Genomic DNA, 18,282 nt, shown 5'->3' with positions numbered 1-18,282 from the left:
GACTGACAGCTGGCTGAACATGAGCCAGCAGTGTGCCCAGGTGGCCAAGGCCAATGGCATCATGGTCTGCATCAGGAATAGTGTGGCCAGCAGGAGCAGGGAAGTCATTGTGGCCCTGTACTCAGCACTGTTTAGGCCACACCTTGAGTATTGTGTCCAGTTCTGGGCCTCTCAGTTTAAGAAGGACATTGAGACACTTGAACGTGTCCAGAGAAGGGCAATGAGGCTGGGGAGAGGCCTCGAGCACAAGCTCTATGAGGAGAGGCTGTGGGAGCTGGGGTTGCTTAGCCTGGAGGAGTCTCAGGGGAAACCTTATTGCTCTCTACCTGAGAGAGCAATTCAGGTTGCTACAATTACCTGAAGGGAGGTTGTAGCCAGGTGGGGGTTGGTCTCTTCTCCCAGGCAACCAGCACCAGAACAAGAGGACACAGCCTCAAGCTGTACCAGGGGCAGTTTAGGCTCGAGGTGAGGAGAAAGTTCTTCACAGAGAGAGTTGTTAGCCATTGGAATGTGCTGCCCAAGGAGGTGGTGGAGTCACCGTCCCTAGAGGTGTTCAAAAAGGGATGGATGTGGCACTTGAAGCCATGGTTTAGTAGTCATGAGGTGTTGGGTGACAGGCTGGACTTGAGGATCTTTGAGGTATTTTCCAACCTTATTGATTCTATAATTCTATGGTGGAGCAAAGTGTTTGAAATGTGAGCCCTAAGTAACACTCTGGGAGTTAAAGCATTTCTTTTACTAGTATTACTAGAACAGGCAGTACAGGACTGGAGGGAAGAAACGAAATGAAACTGAGCAATTCAGTGACTGCCTTAAGTGGCTCGCTGGTGCCAGACAAATGATATTCTACAAGGGGCAAAGTTATACATATAAATGAAGCCTGCACAACGAAACTGTTAGCAGCTCCTCAGTGGTGGGTGAATCAGGCAGCATAGGACTACCCGCACTGGTGATATGGTCACAACAAAAAAAAATGCACCTGCCGCCATAAGTATGCATTGCTATAAATAAGCTTTGAAATACATATAGTTGCTGAAACTGAATATGCACTGCAGGATTAGGAAAGCATAAAACAAGTAAAATGAATACACCGTTTTGCGTTTGATAAAGCGCCCCCAAATTTTTTCATTCGTTTTCAGATGTCCTGCTGCGTGATTTCTTAAACATTTGCCGTTTGACACCGGCAATGCCCTCGCGTATTTCAGGCAGGCAACTGGCAGTCTTTTGGTGAAGAGACCGTGTGCACCCACTCAGCCCGCGGCCTGCCTCAGGATCGCTGGGGCCATGCCGGGCAGCCCAGACGGCGTTCGGCTGCCCCCAGGCACCCACTCTAGAGGCAGGCGGCGCTGGGGTGGCAGGTGGGTCGGCGGGGATAGCAAGTACAGCCAGCTCAAGCAGCGGCTTTTTCTCCCCGGCGGGCTGGGGCCCCGCCGAGAAGCCACCTCCCCCTCAGCGGCGAGGCCCGGGGAGTCCTCAGAGGCTTCTCCGACCCTGAGAGGCGGCGCAGAGGCTCCGCGGGGCGCGCTGCCGGGAAGGGCCAGCCTGTGCCCTGGCTCCTAGCAGCCGCCACGGCCGGCCGTGGGGTGCCCAACTGCCCGCCGAGCCCAACCGTGCCGCGGCCCGCCCAGCCGCTGCCGGGCGCCCTCCTCCTCCGCGGCGGGGAGGGGCCCTGGCAGACCGGTCCCGCCGCGCAGCTCCCGCGGCCGGGCGGTGATCCGCAGCCGCGCCCGCCCGGCGCAGGCCAGACAGGAAGAAGGAAGCTACCGGCGGCGGGAGGGCAAGGGCAGCTATAGCGGGTGAGCTTGTCGGGCGGGGGGGCGGCCGTGCACCTGCCATGCCCGCAGCGGGGGCGGAGCGGGGGAGTCGCCGCTGCTTCCCGCCTGTGCGGCGGCCCCTGCTCCCGCAGGGCTGCTCCGGAGGGGGGCGGCGGCCCTTTACTGCCCGCTGGTAGGCGTTGGGAAGGCAGCTGAGGCGTTCACCTTCCTGGCCATCACCGCTCTCGGCTCTCCCTTTTCATTTCTTCACCTTTTGTCTTTTCTTCTCCGTTCTACTTCTTCTAGGGCTTGGGTTGCCCCGAGACACCCTTCGTCCGCCCCCAGGCGGCGGGATCAGGCCCCATAGCCGGGGAGGATTATTTTGGGGGCATCTCTAGGTTTCATTGTTAGCGGTGGGAGCAGCCGTAGGCTTTTGCCTTTAAGGGTGCGCGGCTGCATGCAAGAGCCCATGAGCAGTTGTAGCTGAGGGGCAGAGATCAGCCCTCGGTTGGCATCGCTCTGCCTGACACCTTCGTGGGGTGCGAGCAGGGGCACCTGGAGGCCACAGCACCTCGTGTCATTGTGGAAGGCCTGCCCAGGGAGAGGCATGTGCTTGTCACTTTCCCATTGCATGCTCCTAGCCCGGCCCCGCAGGACTACGGGGTGAGGTCGTGCTGTGCTTGGCCTGGACTCGAGTTCAGAGTGGCTGCCCGGGCTTCCAAGGGGTCATCTCGTGTCGCGATAGCTCCCAGTGCAGCGCGGTCAGCGATGCGGGGTCCCGGGACCCAGGCGCGGATTCCGTGTGCGTTCACAAGGACTCTCGTCCCCTGTTGCTAAGGCAGGATTAATTGCTGTTTGCTTTCTGTATGAAGTGGAAGGCATATGGCCATTCAAGGGCCAAAGCTGATGGATTTCGCAGTCTGTGGCTCAGGTGCAGAGCGCAGAATACATTTGATCTGCATGTGTCTAAAGGTCTTTTGAATCCTTTAAGGATACCCTGATGAGGACTTGTATTGCCCACTGTCTGCATGCACAGAATTAATGCCTGCCCTCCAGGGAAGCTGTGCATAATGGGGCAGGGGACAGACCGGAGCTCTACTCCATCTCCCTTGCGCGCAGAGCAGCTGAGCCAAGGTTTGCAGTATTTGCAGTGGCAAAGGCCAGTCACAAATGGCTGTGTATTCCTGAAACAGGGAGGGAGCTATGTTTCAGCCAGTGCGGTGGAAAGCTTGAAGAAGCAATAAGAAGTTTGAACGGTAAATATAGATTCAAAGTAAGTACCAGAATACTGCTTTATGCTTTGCAATACAACAAGAAGGTAGTGAAAGTATTTACAGTCCGATAACAATAGTTGGTGAAGATGAAAGAACATACTAATTCAAGTGATTGAATTGAAGCTTGCCCTCGGGCTTCAATTAGTAAAATGGAAATGTTAACTTGACCACTTAGCATTGAAACTGTTTGTAGGATGTGTGAAGTCTTCCTATTCTAAAGCTGTTAAATAGTAACCTGTTAAACACACTTTTGTGATGATAATTGTCTTACACCATTATGTTTAAAGGAACCTTTATAGAGGTTTATGAGCTCAAGTTTTTGTTCTTTGCTGGCTGTTTTTTTTCCAGTAGATATCTGTGTCACCTTACTTAGTGTAGTCAGTTAAAGAATAGTTTCAGTGTTTGGCATGACTGTGAGAGAGGGGAAATGGGATTTGGGATCACCCCAAAATAGATCTGTTACTGTTGGATCAAACATTCACTGCTACTGTCAGCCTATTAGACCTTCCTCTTTTTCTGTAAAAGCTGGAGCTCCCACTGGAGTTATCCACAACTCATGTCAACTGAACAAGACATTACTGACAAGCAGTTGCTGGTTTCAGATGAGAGTTCAGCTGACCTAACTAGCTAGCCATGGCTGTAAGGGACAGTCCCATTTTTACTCCCTGCCTTTATGCTCCTCCTACTTTAAATTCATCCTGCATAGTGATTTTGTGGCCACAGAGTGAATTTATATTCTCTATTGGATCAATAGTTTCTCAGGGCAGGTTTTGTGGTGGATCAACCACTTGAACCATTGCTGTGTAACTACAGGGTCTGATGCAGAGGGAGGGACCTACAGCTGAGGGTGGAAGAGGGGAGGAGTGTGGGGTTGCACTTTCCCTAACCTGTAACCTCAGGAGGTGGGAATGATTATGGGGTTTGCTGATCGATTGCACAACCAGTTGTCTGATTCAGGGCCGGGGGCAGGAGGAAGGAGGTGGAACATGACAAACTAGATTATCAAGTCAGTTGACACTTAAGGGAGGGAGGTGTCAAGCTCGATGGAGACACTGGGAGAAAAAATAAAGATACAACAAAAATGTGTTAGCATAACGGAGCAGAGCCTTGATCTTTTGGTGGGATATTTTGTTAAGTGAAGAGGTGATAGTTTTCCTCCATTCCTGGGGAAAAAAGCCTGGGTGGATTGTGAAGCCTTCAAGTTTCTAGCTTTGACACAGCAGATACTGCCTGGCAGTGTAATTTAGCTGACTGATGAGAAACAGTCTTGTTTTCTGTAGTCAGATGTGGCAGTAAAGATGAGAGGAGTGAGGCTCACACCCTTGCCTGCCCTGTGGCAGCCTCTAAAATTTCCAGGTTAAGACGAACCCTTGGTCTTGGCAGGTGTATTTTCTTCAAGGGAGGTTTTTCGTAAGGTCACCTTCTGTTGTTCACCAGGAGAGCACGCTCTGCTGTTGGGTCACAGGGAAGCTCGGTCTGCATGCATGAGTTGCAGTCACACCTTTTGTCTACAGTGCCTTTTATCATCTTATTGACAGTTGTTGGCTCAACCTTACTGTGAAATAACAGTGCAGCTAGTTCCTGTTGCAGTAGTGCTGAAGGGTAGTGTACATCCTTTTCTCTTAAGGGACTTTGGCCCAAGTTTGAACAAACAGGAGGAAATCTACACTAAAACCAAACTGAATCAATGCTGCTGGAGTCTGTTCCCTGCACGTCATGTATGCATGTGAGCCTGCCTTCTTCTGAGAGCTGGATGAGCTGGTGTAGGGAGCTCAAGCAGTGAAAAAACTTTTTCTTTTCCAAGTGCTGATACTGGGAAAGGGAAATCGGGCAGAAGAGGGAGTGCTGGTCAAGTTTTACTGGCAGCATTGTTCAGCAGCACCCACTCTCAAACTGGAGGAGTCTCTGTTCTTGGCTGAAACATTGCAGTCATTTCCGAACAAACTTCAACGTCAGGAATGTTTCTGATGTGTTAAAATACATCTTTGTAAGGTGAGGACTTGCCAATTTGCAGTCTTCCTGAGGCGAGCGGAGTGTTTTGGTGTCATCTGGCTTTGGATCATGTTCTAAGTGCATCTTTCTCTTGTGTTCACTCTGCTTTATACAGTGATGAGTTCTTAAAATAGATCATACATTGTAGGCTTCAGAACAGGCTGTGATTTATGGTAGCTTAAAATTCTCCATTACACTTTTGATGTCTAGGAGGTTAGTTATGGTAATTACTTGTCTCTGAACTAGATAATTGCTGATTCAAATATTATGATTAGAAAAATATTAGAGTAACTTGATCAGGGAAACTGATAAGTAAATATTCTTATCTGAAGATCAGCAATTAACAAAGGCAGGGTGAAGACTTTGCCACGTCGTGACAAACAAGTGACGGGGAGATCGACTCAGCTGCAGATCTTCCACATTTGTTATCAGCCTACCAGCGCACGCTTTGGGAGGAACTTTGATACACATTCTGAAGAACAGATTGCATTGTCACAAGTGCAGAATTGTGTGACCTAAAATTTGATACCAGCTGCAGAGTAGATGGCTCAGCTTCCTCCCGGGATTCGCTTCATCACTTCATTTTCACGAGATCAGTGGTAAGTCTCGAATTATTACAGTGGTGGTCTTTGTTTTGGACGATGTGAGTTTGTGTTTGGGGGAGGTGATGCTGTTGCCTTTCTGGGTTTTTGGTTTTTTTCATTGCTTGGTATTCAAAAAGTGAGATACATTGTTGGAAGAACCCACACAGACCCTTCCTAGTCTAGTGTGCTAGAGAATAAAGCCTTTTGTCTTTTTGTTTGCAAGGCATGCATTTGAAGGGATAAATGTGAGATTATTGGGTTTTCAGACTCTAGGGTGGGAGGGGTGTTTGAGATTAGCTTTCTTTTCTTAACAGGAAGTGTATTTTCTCCCCCATAAATTTGATGTGTAATACAGACTTCTAGAATTACAGTTGCATGTTTTAGTTCTTGTGACTGTGATAAAACACAAAAAAATCCCCGTGAAACAAACCCTAAAACCCTTTTGCTGTAGGAAAACTAATCCCAGAAGCTGGATGGCCTCAGTTCTTGTGCTTTCTGAGTCAATTGTGTGTGAATAACAGAAAAATAACAAATGAAAGACCAAGCACTTCCCATCTGAGCAATTTAATCACATGCTTTGTCTAGTAGAGCAGCAAAGGCAAAGTCATTTCAGTGTCGTTATTTGTGAGGGTGTTTTCAGTTAGGACAACTCACTTGTTTTAATGCCTCTGTGAATATGCCAGAACTACAAAACAAGACAATTGTAATGTAAAAGTTTATAAGGCAGAAGGTGATTGAAAAAGGATGTGTGATATCAGATCTTTTTATGTCTATATATACTTTTATTTATAGATCTTAATTTGAAAATCAAGACTAGAAGGAGCCAGGAGATAGGCACTGATCTCGGTGTGGTGTTAAAACACTATCCTCCTGAAAGAGCTGAAATGTGCTGCAAGTAGAGAATAGAACAGATCCAGCTGTGATCTTTGTGTAACACTTGGAGTGACAGGGAGTTGGAGTTGCGCTTTTAGTTCAGATGAACTGCAGAGAGGGACCCGAGGATGCCAGTGAAGTACAAGGGAAGACTCAGTCTCAAAGCTGTTTATTATGTTCTTGTGCACCAGCTGACAGTACAAGTTCATTGTCCATCTCCCTATCCCTGTCTAGAAATGGCTGATTTCTGTGGGTACTGAGGAAGGCAGAAGTAAAGCAAAATCTTAAAAGCAGTAAGGAAGGAAAGAGGTAATAACTCACAGACTGACAATTTACAGAGCCAGAAAACCCCATGAGACAGTGAAATGTGAAATCTGATTGTCAGTATGTTTAATGTACTGCCTTGTTTACAGCCCCCAAGGAAAGGCTGTAAACAAGGCAGATCAATACTGTGGACTCCAGACTACTGCTGTATTGTGTTCTCCTGCCCATACCTGTGTGCTACTGAGCACCCTCCCGAAGCTAGATTAGAGCAGATGTTAAGTGGTGGAACTGCTTGGGTGGTTCTTCAGGCTGTTGGAGAACATTAAAAAAGTTATCTTCCACTATTGCAGGATTACCGATGTCTTGTGTAATGTTTTTTGTAACTTAGTGCTAAAAGTAAACCTGAATGAAATAATTTTCAAATACTCTTTGTTTTACCTTGTAGGTATAGAGCCTTCATTTTCTCCCTCACTTTCTTCTTGTATGCCAGCTTCCATTTATCAAGGAAACCTATTAGTATAGTTAAGGTAAGCGAGGCTGTGTCCTTGTTTAAACATCCTTCTATTACCATCACACACGGAAGTACTTGTCTTTTTCATTATTTCCTTTTGTGAAAGGCAGTGTTAAAGTTTAACTTGGAATGGTTTAAAAGATGAAAAGCTGATAAAGCTAGTACACAGTGATGTTTAATTGATGAACTTTAGCAAGACCACACCTAGAATATTGCACATACATCTTACCTTTAGACTTAAGACTTGAAAAAGCTATGTCAAGTAGCATATGTGAAAGCATGTAAAATAATCAAATTGTAGATATTTCAGAATGCACAGGTTTACATTCATGTGTTTGAGAGAAGTTGTTCATTCCTGATGGGTTAAATGTGGTAAAGTTCCACTGACAAGGCTGTTCCAAGCACTGTTGAACACCGTAGCCGAAGTTGTCTGTGCAGTTGTGACTGCTCCCAGTGAGGCTGGTGGCAAAATATGATACACTTCTAGGTTTGTTAGTTTAATCTTTGGCCTGTGTAACTTTGCCAAACACAAATCAAATCCCCCACAGCTGTATTGTACATGACTGATGAGTCATAGTTGGCAAGATAGCTTGATGTTAGGGAAGAATTTTGACATTCTGTGGTATCAGAAGCACCAGTTCACTACACCATGTTGTTTCCAACCACATAATTGCTATGTAAGGTAATGGTGGCCTCACCCAGCAAAATAGCAATTAATAATGGCTAACAATTTCACAGGTTTCAGTGGGTTTGACACAGGTTCCTATGGAGCTAGCATTTTTCAGTCAGTTGCTGTATGTGGATTCACAGTCACGAGTGAAAATCTCATTTTCAAATTTCCATATCAGGGAGAGCTCCATAAGCATTGTGCTGTTTCACATGAAGCTGAACTCAACTCCTTCAAAGAAAATGCTGCCCAGATTCAGCCTGTCAAAAAGCCATCTAATATCTCTCAGTGTGGTTGGGAGCCGTTTGGTAAGGGTTGTTTGTTTCTTTCCTTTGTTTGCTTTCTTTCATAATAATGATCTGATGTTCACAATTAGATTATTTGCCTCTTGCTATTTCTTCTTTGTGTGTGGAAGGATTCAGGAGATGTGTATGGGAGGTGTGTTTTGTTTTCCATGTTCTTACTGATTTTTCCAAAGAACGTTAAGTTGGGGCTTACCTTATGATGCCTTTCCTACTTAAAGTATTTCAAACAACTGACATTATTTTACCTGTTATAGCTATCAGTTTTCAGTAGATTAGTTTTCAGTCAGAAAATGAAATTTGTCTTTAGAATGTCTACATTAAGGGGAAAAAACCACAGGTAAAGATTGAAATAAACCATTGTAATTTTCTGCTGTTTTCATTCCAAGGTCCAGCAATCATTTACATGAAATTACTTGGTGTCTGTCTAAATTGGAACTTTTCACAGTCTTTATCTGCCAGAATGAGAAGAAAAGTATTCTTTTTAATGGTGACTTCATTGCAGAATAGAATTGACAGCTTATTGAATAGCTTATGAACCTGGCCTTTCAGTTAAATAGAAAAATATTTGCCTACTCACCATTACATTTGAATTTAATTGTATTTCAATTTAATAGAGATTTTGACTCATTCCTTGACACTTTTATCACTACCAAGAACTTAAGTGAAGTAGAATGGTCTGTTCTGTCAATAGGCCAGTCCAGCCTATCTAGCCATCCATTCTAATTAGTCTTTAATTAGCAATTAAAAAAAAGTCCCACTCTGTTCAAACATAATTAAAGATCTGAGCCCTGGGTTTCTATGGACAAAACTGTGTTAACTGCCTGCTGCAAGGCCATCAGCCTACTGACATCATTTAGTCCCAGAGGTTTCCAACCATATTTGGATGCAGTTAAACTTGTTTGCTGTTTCTTGTCCCTAGACCAAAGTGAGACTGAATTTGCTTGTCTAAAACATTAGTTTGCTTTCTTAATGGATACTTCTGAGCTCCAGTGCCCTCCTTTTTACATAAGCACACATTATTGCAATGCTACCCCTTTGGGATGGCACTCTAGACTTGTTCTTTCAGCTCTTTTTTTGGGAAACAGAGCTAGTGAGTTGAGAGTGACCCTGAAAGAAGGAATGCTTTAATAACTGACTGTAAAGTCAATGGGAGTTGTGGCTTCTTGAAAATACACACACTGCCTTTCTTGGTATGAACTCAGGCCTCCTGAGACTGGTGTTTCTATCTGAGTAGTGTCCCTCCTGTTCTCTCCATCTTGCCTGCAAGTCCCATTTTAGTTGTGATTTTGGTCATGTGCTGTACAGAGCAGAACTCTGTTGTGGTTTTTTTTTAACATGACCTCTGTATCTGTGCCATTATAAAATGCAAAAGACTTCAACCATTTAATTTATTTATTTATATATATCTATAAAGCTTATTCCTAAAAGCCTATTATATGATAGCTTGTTTAACCATTTTGGCTGTTAGGTCCTTGCATATTTGCAACACATCTTGTGACTTTTTAAAGTCTGGATTTTCTTTTACCTAAGGACCTATAAGAAAATGATACCTTGTTAAATAACTGATGTTTCTTCTCTTCCAAGATCCTCTTTTGAGTAAAGTGGAATTAAGAATGGGTCTACCAACATTTTCCTAATATGCTACAGACTAAGTAGTGGTTTCATTGGTTAAATAAAATGCTTTTCAAAATGCATGCTTAAGTCTAAAAGTTGCTATTGAAGGTGTAATGTCAGTGAATGTTCACTAACATTCTTGTAATGTGTAACAATGGTTGGGAAACTATTAGTACATTTAAAGTGATCATTTGTTTTGAAAATCATTCTTAGATAAGAACAACTACAAACAGTTACTGGGAGCACTGGATTACTCGTTTCTGTGTGCATACGCAGTTGGAATGTATTTAAGGTAAACCTCACACTCTTGGAAGCCTGCTTTAACTCTGTTAATTTATGAGGCTGTACTACTTTGGAGATAGTGTCCTTTCTTACTGTGATGTTTCTGGTGAAAAGAATGAGTACTTGCTTGCTGAGGAGAAAAAACATGTCATCCCAAGTTCCCAAGTGGAATGATACCTGTTGGTGTATAGAAAGCTTCTTACCTGCACCTGTCCTGACTGCCTTGTGTAGGAATGCTTTCTAGCAATCCAGCCTGGCTTTCCATCATGTGGAATGTGAGGGAATGTATGCTGAGATATTTGATCAGTCTCCAACTTGCACACATAGACTGAACTGAGTGTCCTGGCTGAAAAGTGATAGCAAACCTATCTTAAAATGTGCACTATTGGCTGCTGGTTGGAGATGCTTCTTTTTATTGACTAAACCCAGAACCTTTGTAACTAGAATCCTTAGGAAGGGAGACAAGTCTCATTTTAAATGGCTATAAATTTTGTAAATTAATGACTTCCAATGTGCTTCAGGTGAGTATCTCCCTGAAAGATGGCTGTGCCGTGTCAGTGGTTGATAATTAGTGAGCATTAAATGTTTGTTGGTTTTATCTCCCTGTCACATGGTATAGGTGCTTATTCGCTTCTGTGAAGGAAAATAGGAGTGACCAGGAAAACCTCTCCTCAACCAGAATTGTCAACACAATATTTTTCATTTGTGAAAACTTGGGATATGATTTAATTTTTAATGATTGCCTTTGTTTTTGTTCCCATCCATGTTCCAAGTGGAATAATAGGAGAACGGCTACCTATCCGCTACTACCTGACAGTTGGGATGCTTGCCAGCGGGCTCTTCACGGCAATGTTTGGATTGGGTTATTTCTATAATATACATAACCTGTGGTTTTACATAATGGCCCAGGTAGGCATGATGCTATTTAGATGCTCTGAGTTTCCATGGTGCTCTTTAGCATTGTATTGTTGGTTTTTCAGGTGCAAACAGTGATTAGCTGTTGGATGTAAATGCTGACATACGTCGTCGTTGTTGATAACAGGCAAAAATGATAGAGTGGATAGGCTCTGGGTTTATTTCTGATCTTTTTTTTTTGGTGGGGAAAAAAACTTTGAAAACAAATTAATATCTTTCAGTATGTGTCAAATCAATGATCAAATCTTTGCAAGCTTAAATGTGGGCGAGTTTTAAAACAAATGTATTTACTTTTGTCAGCCTGCCAGGACCTGAGTGACACATCCTGGCTTTCTCTGCAGGAAAATTGTATTTATGCTGCTAGTGAGGAACAGTCTCCCACATTGGTGGCTGAGAACAAGCAGTTTCTGTAACAGGATTCATTGGGATTTTTCAGAGCACTTGTACATCTGATCAGGTGTCACAAGAATATTTACCGTTGGCTTAAATGGTCAGGACCAGCATAACGGTTAGGATTTCAGTGTCATTTTGGACAGGTCTGCACCTTGCATTGCTGCTTTCTTTGTGTCATTGTAGTAGCACTTCTGTTGCTGGCATGTTTGCATGGGATTGTGCAACATGGCAGGCAGTGGTACTAACTTGAGTACTGCAGGCTTTCACAACCATTCCACCAAGTTATCCAGCACTCCTGGCTTAACCTTGTTTCCAAGACAGGCTGGGTCCCTTAGGGTTAAGCTATACTAACTCTGCCAGTGCTGCACTGCTCGGTCTGGTCAGTGAATCCTGTAATACCAAGGATGTTCTCCTATCACCAGCCTAATTGGTTTTGCTGGGTATAATGAGGTTGTTTCATTGTGTGTTCATTTTACATATGAATTCCTGTCTTGTGGTCTTTGTTTAAATGTGTCATTCTAGACAGGGAGCATTTTAGCTGTTGAGATGAATTAGGATTATGCTCTGTGCAACACAGAGGCTGAAATACTCCATTCTTCAGCCTGAGTTTAGTAAATTAAGTTTGTCCTCTGTTTACAGGTGTCTGGTAAGCATCTTACAGTTAATGCTTTAATTTCTCCAACCTCCTCAAGTTTTCTGCTGTTTTTTTCTGTTTTGATTGCAAACATGCTTTGCTGTGTGTTCAAACTGACAAAAGTATTATGTTATTGAGTATGGGGAATTTGTTTCTCTGTTCAGTGCAATGTGGTTTTTAATAAGCATGAGACTGAAATGCAGTCTTTTGTGGTATAAATCATCAAATAATTGGAGAGTCTCCGCAAACCATCATAACTTGTTTATTCTTGGGGGAAAAATGCTTTCAAACCCTGCCCTTCCCCAGTAAAATTCCAAATCCAAAGCATCTTTGTGAGTTTCCTCTTTCCAATACAGCACTTGGCAGGGGTTCTGTAGGAACCTGACTTGTTATAGGGTATGTTTATTTATTATGGCTTCTGTGTACTTTCAGATAGCTAATGGGTTGGTGCAAACTACTGGCTGGCCGAGCGTTGTTACATGTATTGGCAACTGGTTTGGAAAAGGAAGGTAAATAATACGTAATCCAAAGTCTTGGAAGTACAAATCAATACATTCTGGACTGTAATATTATATTGAATTTAAATACCTGTCTTAGATTTGGGGACTTAGGCATCTCCCCTATGAAAAGAGACTGAGAGACCTGGGGCTGTTTAGTCTTGAGAAGAGAAGACTGAGAGGGGATCTCATCAATGTCTATAAGTATCTGAAGGGTGGATGTCAAGTGGAGAGGTCCAATCTCATTTAAGTGGTGCACAGTAACAAGGCAAGGAACAACAGATACAAACCTGAATGTAGAAGGTATCACCTCAACATGAGGGGAAACTTCTTTACAGTGTGAGCACTGGAACAGGGTGCCCAGAGAGGCTGTGGAGTCATCTTCTCTGAAAACTTTCAAACCCCACCTGGATGCATTCCTGTGCAGCCTGCCCTAGCCTTCCCTGCTTTGGCAGGGAAGTTGGACTCAATGATCTCTGGAGGTCCCTTCCAACCGCTAATGTTCTATGATTCTATGATTGTGAAGAGTTTCCTTTGTTAGGCTGATTAGTGTATATGTCTGTTTAAAATATTCATTCTCATGTCACAACAGTTTTCTGTGGTAAATATTTAGTTTGATATTGTCTAAGCCCACTTTTAATAAATACTGCTATTATGCCATTTCAGTATGGAAGTTCTGGTGCTTCCATTTGTGTTTCTGTGCAGTTGTCAGGGTGTAACTCTATAGTCTGGTTTTGTGTAATGTCTTCTAAGACATTTAGAGAAATGTGAAGATTTAACTTTAGAAAATACACATGGCAACTGATTTCACCTTTCTTTTTGTTACTGTCTTTAAATCTCCCCACCCCCCACTAATTCTGAACATGGTGATGCTGATTGTTGGAATAATAAGAAACGTTTATGTTGTTCTTTTAAATGCAGGAGAGGCTTGATCATGGGAGTCTGGAATTCACACACTTCAGTGGGAAATATCTTGGGATCTTTAATTGCTGCTTATTGGGTGTCAACATGCTGGGGTCTCTCCTTCGTGATGCCTGGTGTTATCATTGCTGTGATGGGGATTGTTTGTTTCCTGTTTCTTATTGAACGTAAGTGCTGTTATGGGATAAAACCATAGAGGGCTCATTATGGGTGAAGAAAACCAAGGCTTTTAAGCTAAATGACCCTGTGCAACGTATATTCCTCATGCTGGGCCGGTACTTAAAGAACTTCATGCTAGAAGAACCTCTGTATGTCTAAAGAGTTTATACACTGAGACTGGCATACCCAATAGAGTGACACTTCAGAACTCAGTTCAGTGCCTTGTTGTTGGTTCCTTGTCTTCATAAATTATTCAAGTGTATCTTAGAAGAAAGTTCCACCTGGCTGTAATGTATAATCTATGCTATCATTCAACCCATGCCATCCATATTCTGTACTATGAAATACAGAAGTTGGCAGATAGCCCAAGCTTTGTCACTTTGAATTGGCACTGAAAAAGGAATGCCCTGCCTTGACCCTGTGTAGACTCGTGTATTAGTATGGATGCTTATTTTACTGTGACTGTCCTATCTTGGGCAGTAAACATTTCTGCAAATGTAATTCAAATGCTGTTATGAGTTGGACTCCCAGAACTTAGGACAGGAAGGGTACCATGGAGCACTCTTTTATTTTTCTCTAAAGCTACAGGTACACATTTCTACAATAACTACTTCTGTGTTGTCTGTGCTGTTGGTTTATTGTCAGTAAATTAGACTACTTGTGTTTTAAGACATACTCATTATGCTTGGTTTCACTATTAACTATGCATGGTATTATATTTCAGATCCTAAAGATGTAAGTTGCTCCTGCACACCATCCAGTGTAAGTCAATACTTCTTCTATTTTGATTTTTGCTTCCTAATACACATGTTTATTTTGATAGTTCTGGAAATGAGATACTCTGTGTGCCACTTTTGTGCCATGTGGAGGTGTGTGTGAACTATGCAAATCTCACAGGTAGATTGTACAGGGATGACTGCTGATTTTTCAACACTCCCTTAATAGTTTCATATCAATGGCTTTTTACACTTTAAATGCTCTCATTTTGATTAGTAACTAGGTGACTTTTCTTGTCTATCTTGTCTGTATTAGTTAATGGATTATTTTTTTCTCTCCTCTTGAAGTGCTCCTGATGAAACCTCTGAATACTTTTAGTGGTCTCTGAAACTCCTATCTCAGGTCGTTACTGTGAGATAAGGTGTGCTTACAATGTGTTCTGTACTTGTAATTTAATTCTTTCATTTCTTAAAAGTACCTTCTGTCAAGTATAGAAATATTGTGTGACTTATACAGACTCTTGAGGAATTTTCTTCCTTAGCTTTTATGTAGCTCTGAAATGCTCTCATGGGCATTTCAGCCACTGTTTTTAATGCCTATAGCATCATGTTTACAGAACATGCTGTTAAACTTAGTGGCATTAAATGTTTGTTATTTGTTTCAAATGCACTTTAACTGGAAAGCATAACCAAAGGGTTGTACGCAGTATGTAGCTTCAATGTCTCAAGGAGCTGCTGTGGAAAAATTTGGCATTCAATATCTACTTGCCATGATATTGTAAACAAAATTTTAAGTATTTTAGGAGCTTCCCTCCCACTTCTATTCACCACCCTTTCCCCCAGACTCAGAAAATGAAATGTTTTCCTGGAACCTTGCTCTCCAGAGCAAAAGGTATGACTTCTTTCCCTATTCCATATGCTGACATCCACAAACCTTACTGTCATTTCTGTGACAACCTGCACAACTTGTGTTCTTTTGCAAACAGTTAGAAATCTTTTTTTCCAAGATACTAAAAACCATATACACTTGCTTTGCTCATTAGGCTGTAGTAGGTCACTTTGGACAGGAGTTTTGGTTAGGTGCAGGCAGCTCTGCCAGCTGGTGCCAAAAATAGAACCTCTCTGTGGAGGAATGAAACCAGTTTAAGCACCCCTGAAATAAATGCTCAGCATGAGGGAAGAATGTAGGGTAGACTTCAAGTAAGATTTATGGGTCAGATTCATCTCTGTGTGATGTCTTGGGTGAATTCGGTCTGCTGTTTATTTGCAGCACGATCGTGAGACCAGTATTTCAACAGAGTTTGTAGTGGTGATGTCCAGGAGCACAGATGGAGAGGCAGGCACAGAGCCCTGAATGCAGGGTTCTTATTTGTTATTCAGCAATTTCTGGCTTCATTTGCTTGTGTTCACCTTGGCTCTGATTTATCAATCTGACAATTGTTTCAAAACAAATATTTGAGTATGATAAAATGCTAGGCCTAATCTGTGCCTTTGTCATAGGCTGTACCTATGACAAATGCAAGCAAGAAGTCAGTGTGCATTTATTAAGCCTTGCTGCACTTTCATAATGGAAGATAGAGAGTGGATTTAACATCATTTTTTAAATGTGTTGATTTAGAATTGGCTTTATTGCTTGTCGTCTTTCCTATCTGTATCTTTTTCATTCATAGGTAAACATGTTTGTTGCAGCATATTTATTGAGACCTGTCTTTATGTTCTAGGAACTTCCTTCATCCTGACTTTGTATTTCCAGGAAACTTAGTTCTCTTGAACTCCCGTGGCATAGTCCTTGTGCATTTAAAATACACCAGGCTGCAGCTTTTACCTTATGAGAAGGAGAAAGAAATGCCAAGTATTAAATGTGCAGCCTCTCAGTCTAGGTCTTTTTCCCCAGATATTTCCTCCTTAACACAGTAAATCTTATTTTTGACAGTCAAATAGAAAAGTAATTTTTCTCCCTCTGATGAGCTGCTGACTACAGATGTGGATGACTTGTTTCTAGATAATGGATTTTCTTCCCCATAGGTTATGGGAAATCACTTTTTTGACAAGAGCCTCATTTTCTGCAAGATAAAATGTAAAAAACCTGTTTTACCAGGCCCAAAGGATTTGGGTGGTGTTTAGTTTGGAGAATGTATGCCCAAGACTGCTTCCAACTCCCGTCTATATTTGAGCGTCAGAAATAGCTTAGTTTTGTTCTGAAAAGTTTTTTGCATTGGAAGGATTTGGTCAATGAACAGCAGCTTGCCTAAGCACTACTGCAATACATACCTTTATATTGGGGGGGAAGAATTACCTAGTGATTAGTTTTGAATTACAATATTCAGTCAGGCTGGGCATTGTTTTTTGATTTATGGTGGTGGACTTGGGGTATATTACATAAGGCATGGTTTGGGGATTTCTTTTTTATTTTGTGGTTTGTGGTGGTGTTCAGGGTTTTGTGGTTTCTTTAGGGTTTTTTTTGGTGGGAGGTGGGTTTAATGTGACATCCAGAGTGTGATTAGACTCTTAAACATCTCAGCCCTGAAGAATACAGAGTGCCTCTTCTGATCTTAGCAACAGGTTGTCCCTACCTGGATGCAAACCTCTTTGAAGCTGTTTATTTAATTCAGCATGCAAACCTCAATGTCCCTGATAAATCTTTTTAAACCAAAGATCTCAGAATGACATTTACCAATGAATGCAATTCTGGTGTGAGCTGATAAGCTAATACACTTGCTAATAAGTAAGTATAAAAAGCAGGTCCATCTGGGGGCCTAAAATGTGGCTTCTTACCTGTGTTTCACTACTGACCATGCTTGAGATGCTCAGACTCTTAGTTAACCCTCCTGCCCACAAAAGCATCATCCATTTCTGAGTTCGAAAAGTGTAGTAAGCGTATCCTAAAGGGGTACTTATTTCTTAAGGGATAGGGAGATGAAGAATCAAGGTTTTCTTGAAACGCCTCAACCTCTGTATTTATTACCTGCTCATGAGAAAAAACTGTTTGCAATGTCAGTGAAAGTTCAGTAAAGGAGAAAGCAGTTAAAGATGTTCAGAATGACATGGCTGTGCTCTTAATTTAATGTGTTGCTTCTGTATAGAAACAGTACCAAGTTAACCTGCAAATAAATTTGTGACAGGACTTTGTGAAGATTGCTGTAGGTCTACATTAAGGACCCCAAAAGATGCTCCACTTGGAGTTACATTGAAGTCAAAATGCACAAAGACACTTGTTACAGAGAAATGATTAACACTGTTACAATCCTTTCAAAACTAAGCAACTAAAGTATGAGGGATTTTATTTTGTATATTTCAGAGTTCTAAAACCTTCCTGAATGGTGCATCTCGATTCAGAGTCCAGACAACCTTAAATGCTAAGGAAACCAGCAAACCTCAGGTAAAATGTAATATATTGTTGCAAAATATATTCCCAAAGCACACTGAATGTTTGCAGTAAATTTACTCTTAGTAAATATTGCTCTTCCTCTTGTGGTGCTGAAATCAATCTTCCATACACAAATGTAACTTCAGGCAAGAGAACTAAGCCTTATCTAACATAAGTACTGCAAACCAAGCTGAATAAGATACTTCCTTGGTTGATTTTCTCTTGTGATCTTTATACAGTTCCTGCAAAATATTTTAAAGATTTAAAGATCTGAAGTCCTTAAGCTACTTACATCATGTTTGTGCCATCCTTGCAGTCTCACTTCTCATCCTTTTAAATGTAATAGATGTATGTACTTAACAAGATTGTACTTGGAGATGGAGTGTTCTAAATATGAACAATTATTCACAGGAATCACGATTAAAACTTTTAACTGTAAGTGCTGAGAATTCCCAGTGGAAAATTCTGGATTTGCCTATCTGTGAGCAAAAAGATATTTTATCTTGTGATGGACCTTAACTGAAGAGATCCATTTGAAATCTTGTATTTGTATTCAGTAT

At 42.2% G+C, this 18,282-nt stretch overlaps 1 protein-coding gene across 3 annotated transcripts in view; it reads left to right on the top strand.

The window, feature by feature from the left end:
- The first annotated feature begins 1,666 nt into the window (after window positions 1-1,666).
- SLC37A1 (solute carrier family 37 member 1) overlaps window positions 1,667-18,282 on the top strand; it is a 35,853-nt gene continuing 19,237 nt past the window's right edge. The window contains exons 1-11 of one of the 3 annotated variants that reach the window (XM_054165923.1): window positions 1,667-1,796; window positions 2,948-3,027; window positions 5,358-5,619; window positions 7,187-7,268; window positions 8,101-8,227; window positions 10,052-10,130; window positions 10,894-11,029; window positions 12,495-12,571; window positions 13,481-13,647; window positions 14,364-14,401; window positions 17,654-17,734. In XM_054165923.1, the coding sequence (XP_054021898.1) occupies window positions 5,564-5,619; window positions 7,187-7,268; window positions 8,101-8,227; window positions 10,052-10,130; window positions 10,894-11,029; window positions 12,495-12,571; window positions 13,481-13,647; window positions 14,364-14,401; window positions 17,654-17,734 (843 nt within the window). In that variant the 5' untranslated portion in view covers window positions 1,667-1,796; window positions 2,948-3,027; window positions 5,358-5,563. Of the gene's footprint in view, window positions 1,797-2,947; window positions 3,028-5,352; window positions 5,620-7,186; window positions 7,269-8,100; window positions 8,228-10,051; window positions 10,131-10,893; window positions 11,030-12,494; window positions 12,572-13,480; window positions 13,648-14,363; window positions 14,402-17,653; window positions 17,735-18,282 lie in introns of all 3 variants that reach the window. The other 2 variants (XM_054165922.1, XM_054165924.1) reach the window with 2 other exon arrangements.

The sequence above is a fragment of the Dryobates pubescens genome, chromosome 12 (genome assembly GCF_014839835.1).
Source record: "Dryobates pubescens isolate bDryPub1 chromosome 12, bDryPub1.pri, whole genome shotgun sequence".
In the NCBI taxonomy this organism is placed as follows: domain Eukaryota; kingdom Metazoa; phylum Chordata; class Aves; order Piciformes; family Picidae; genus Dryobates; species Dryobates pubescens.
Note: the sequence above shows the minus strand (reverse complement) of the source record. Positions and strands in the feature narration are given on the sequence as shown.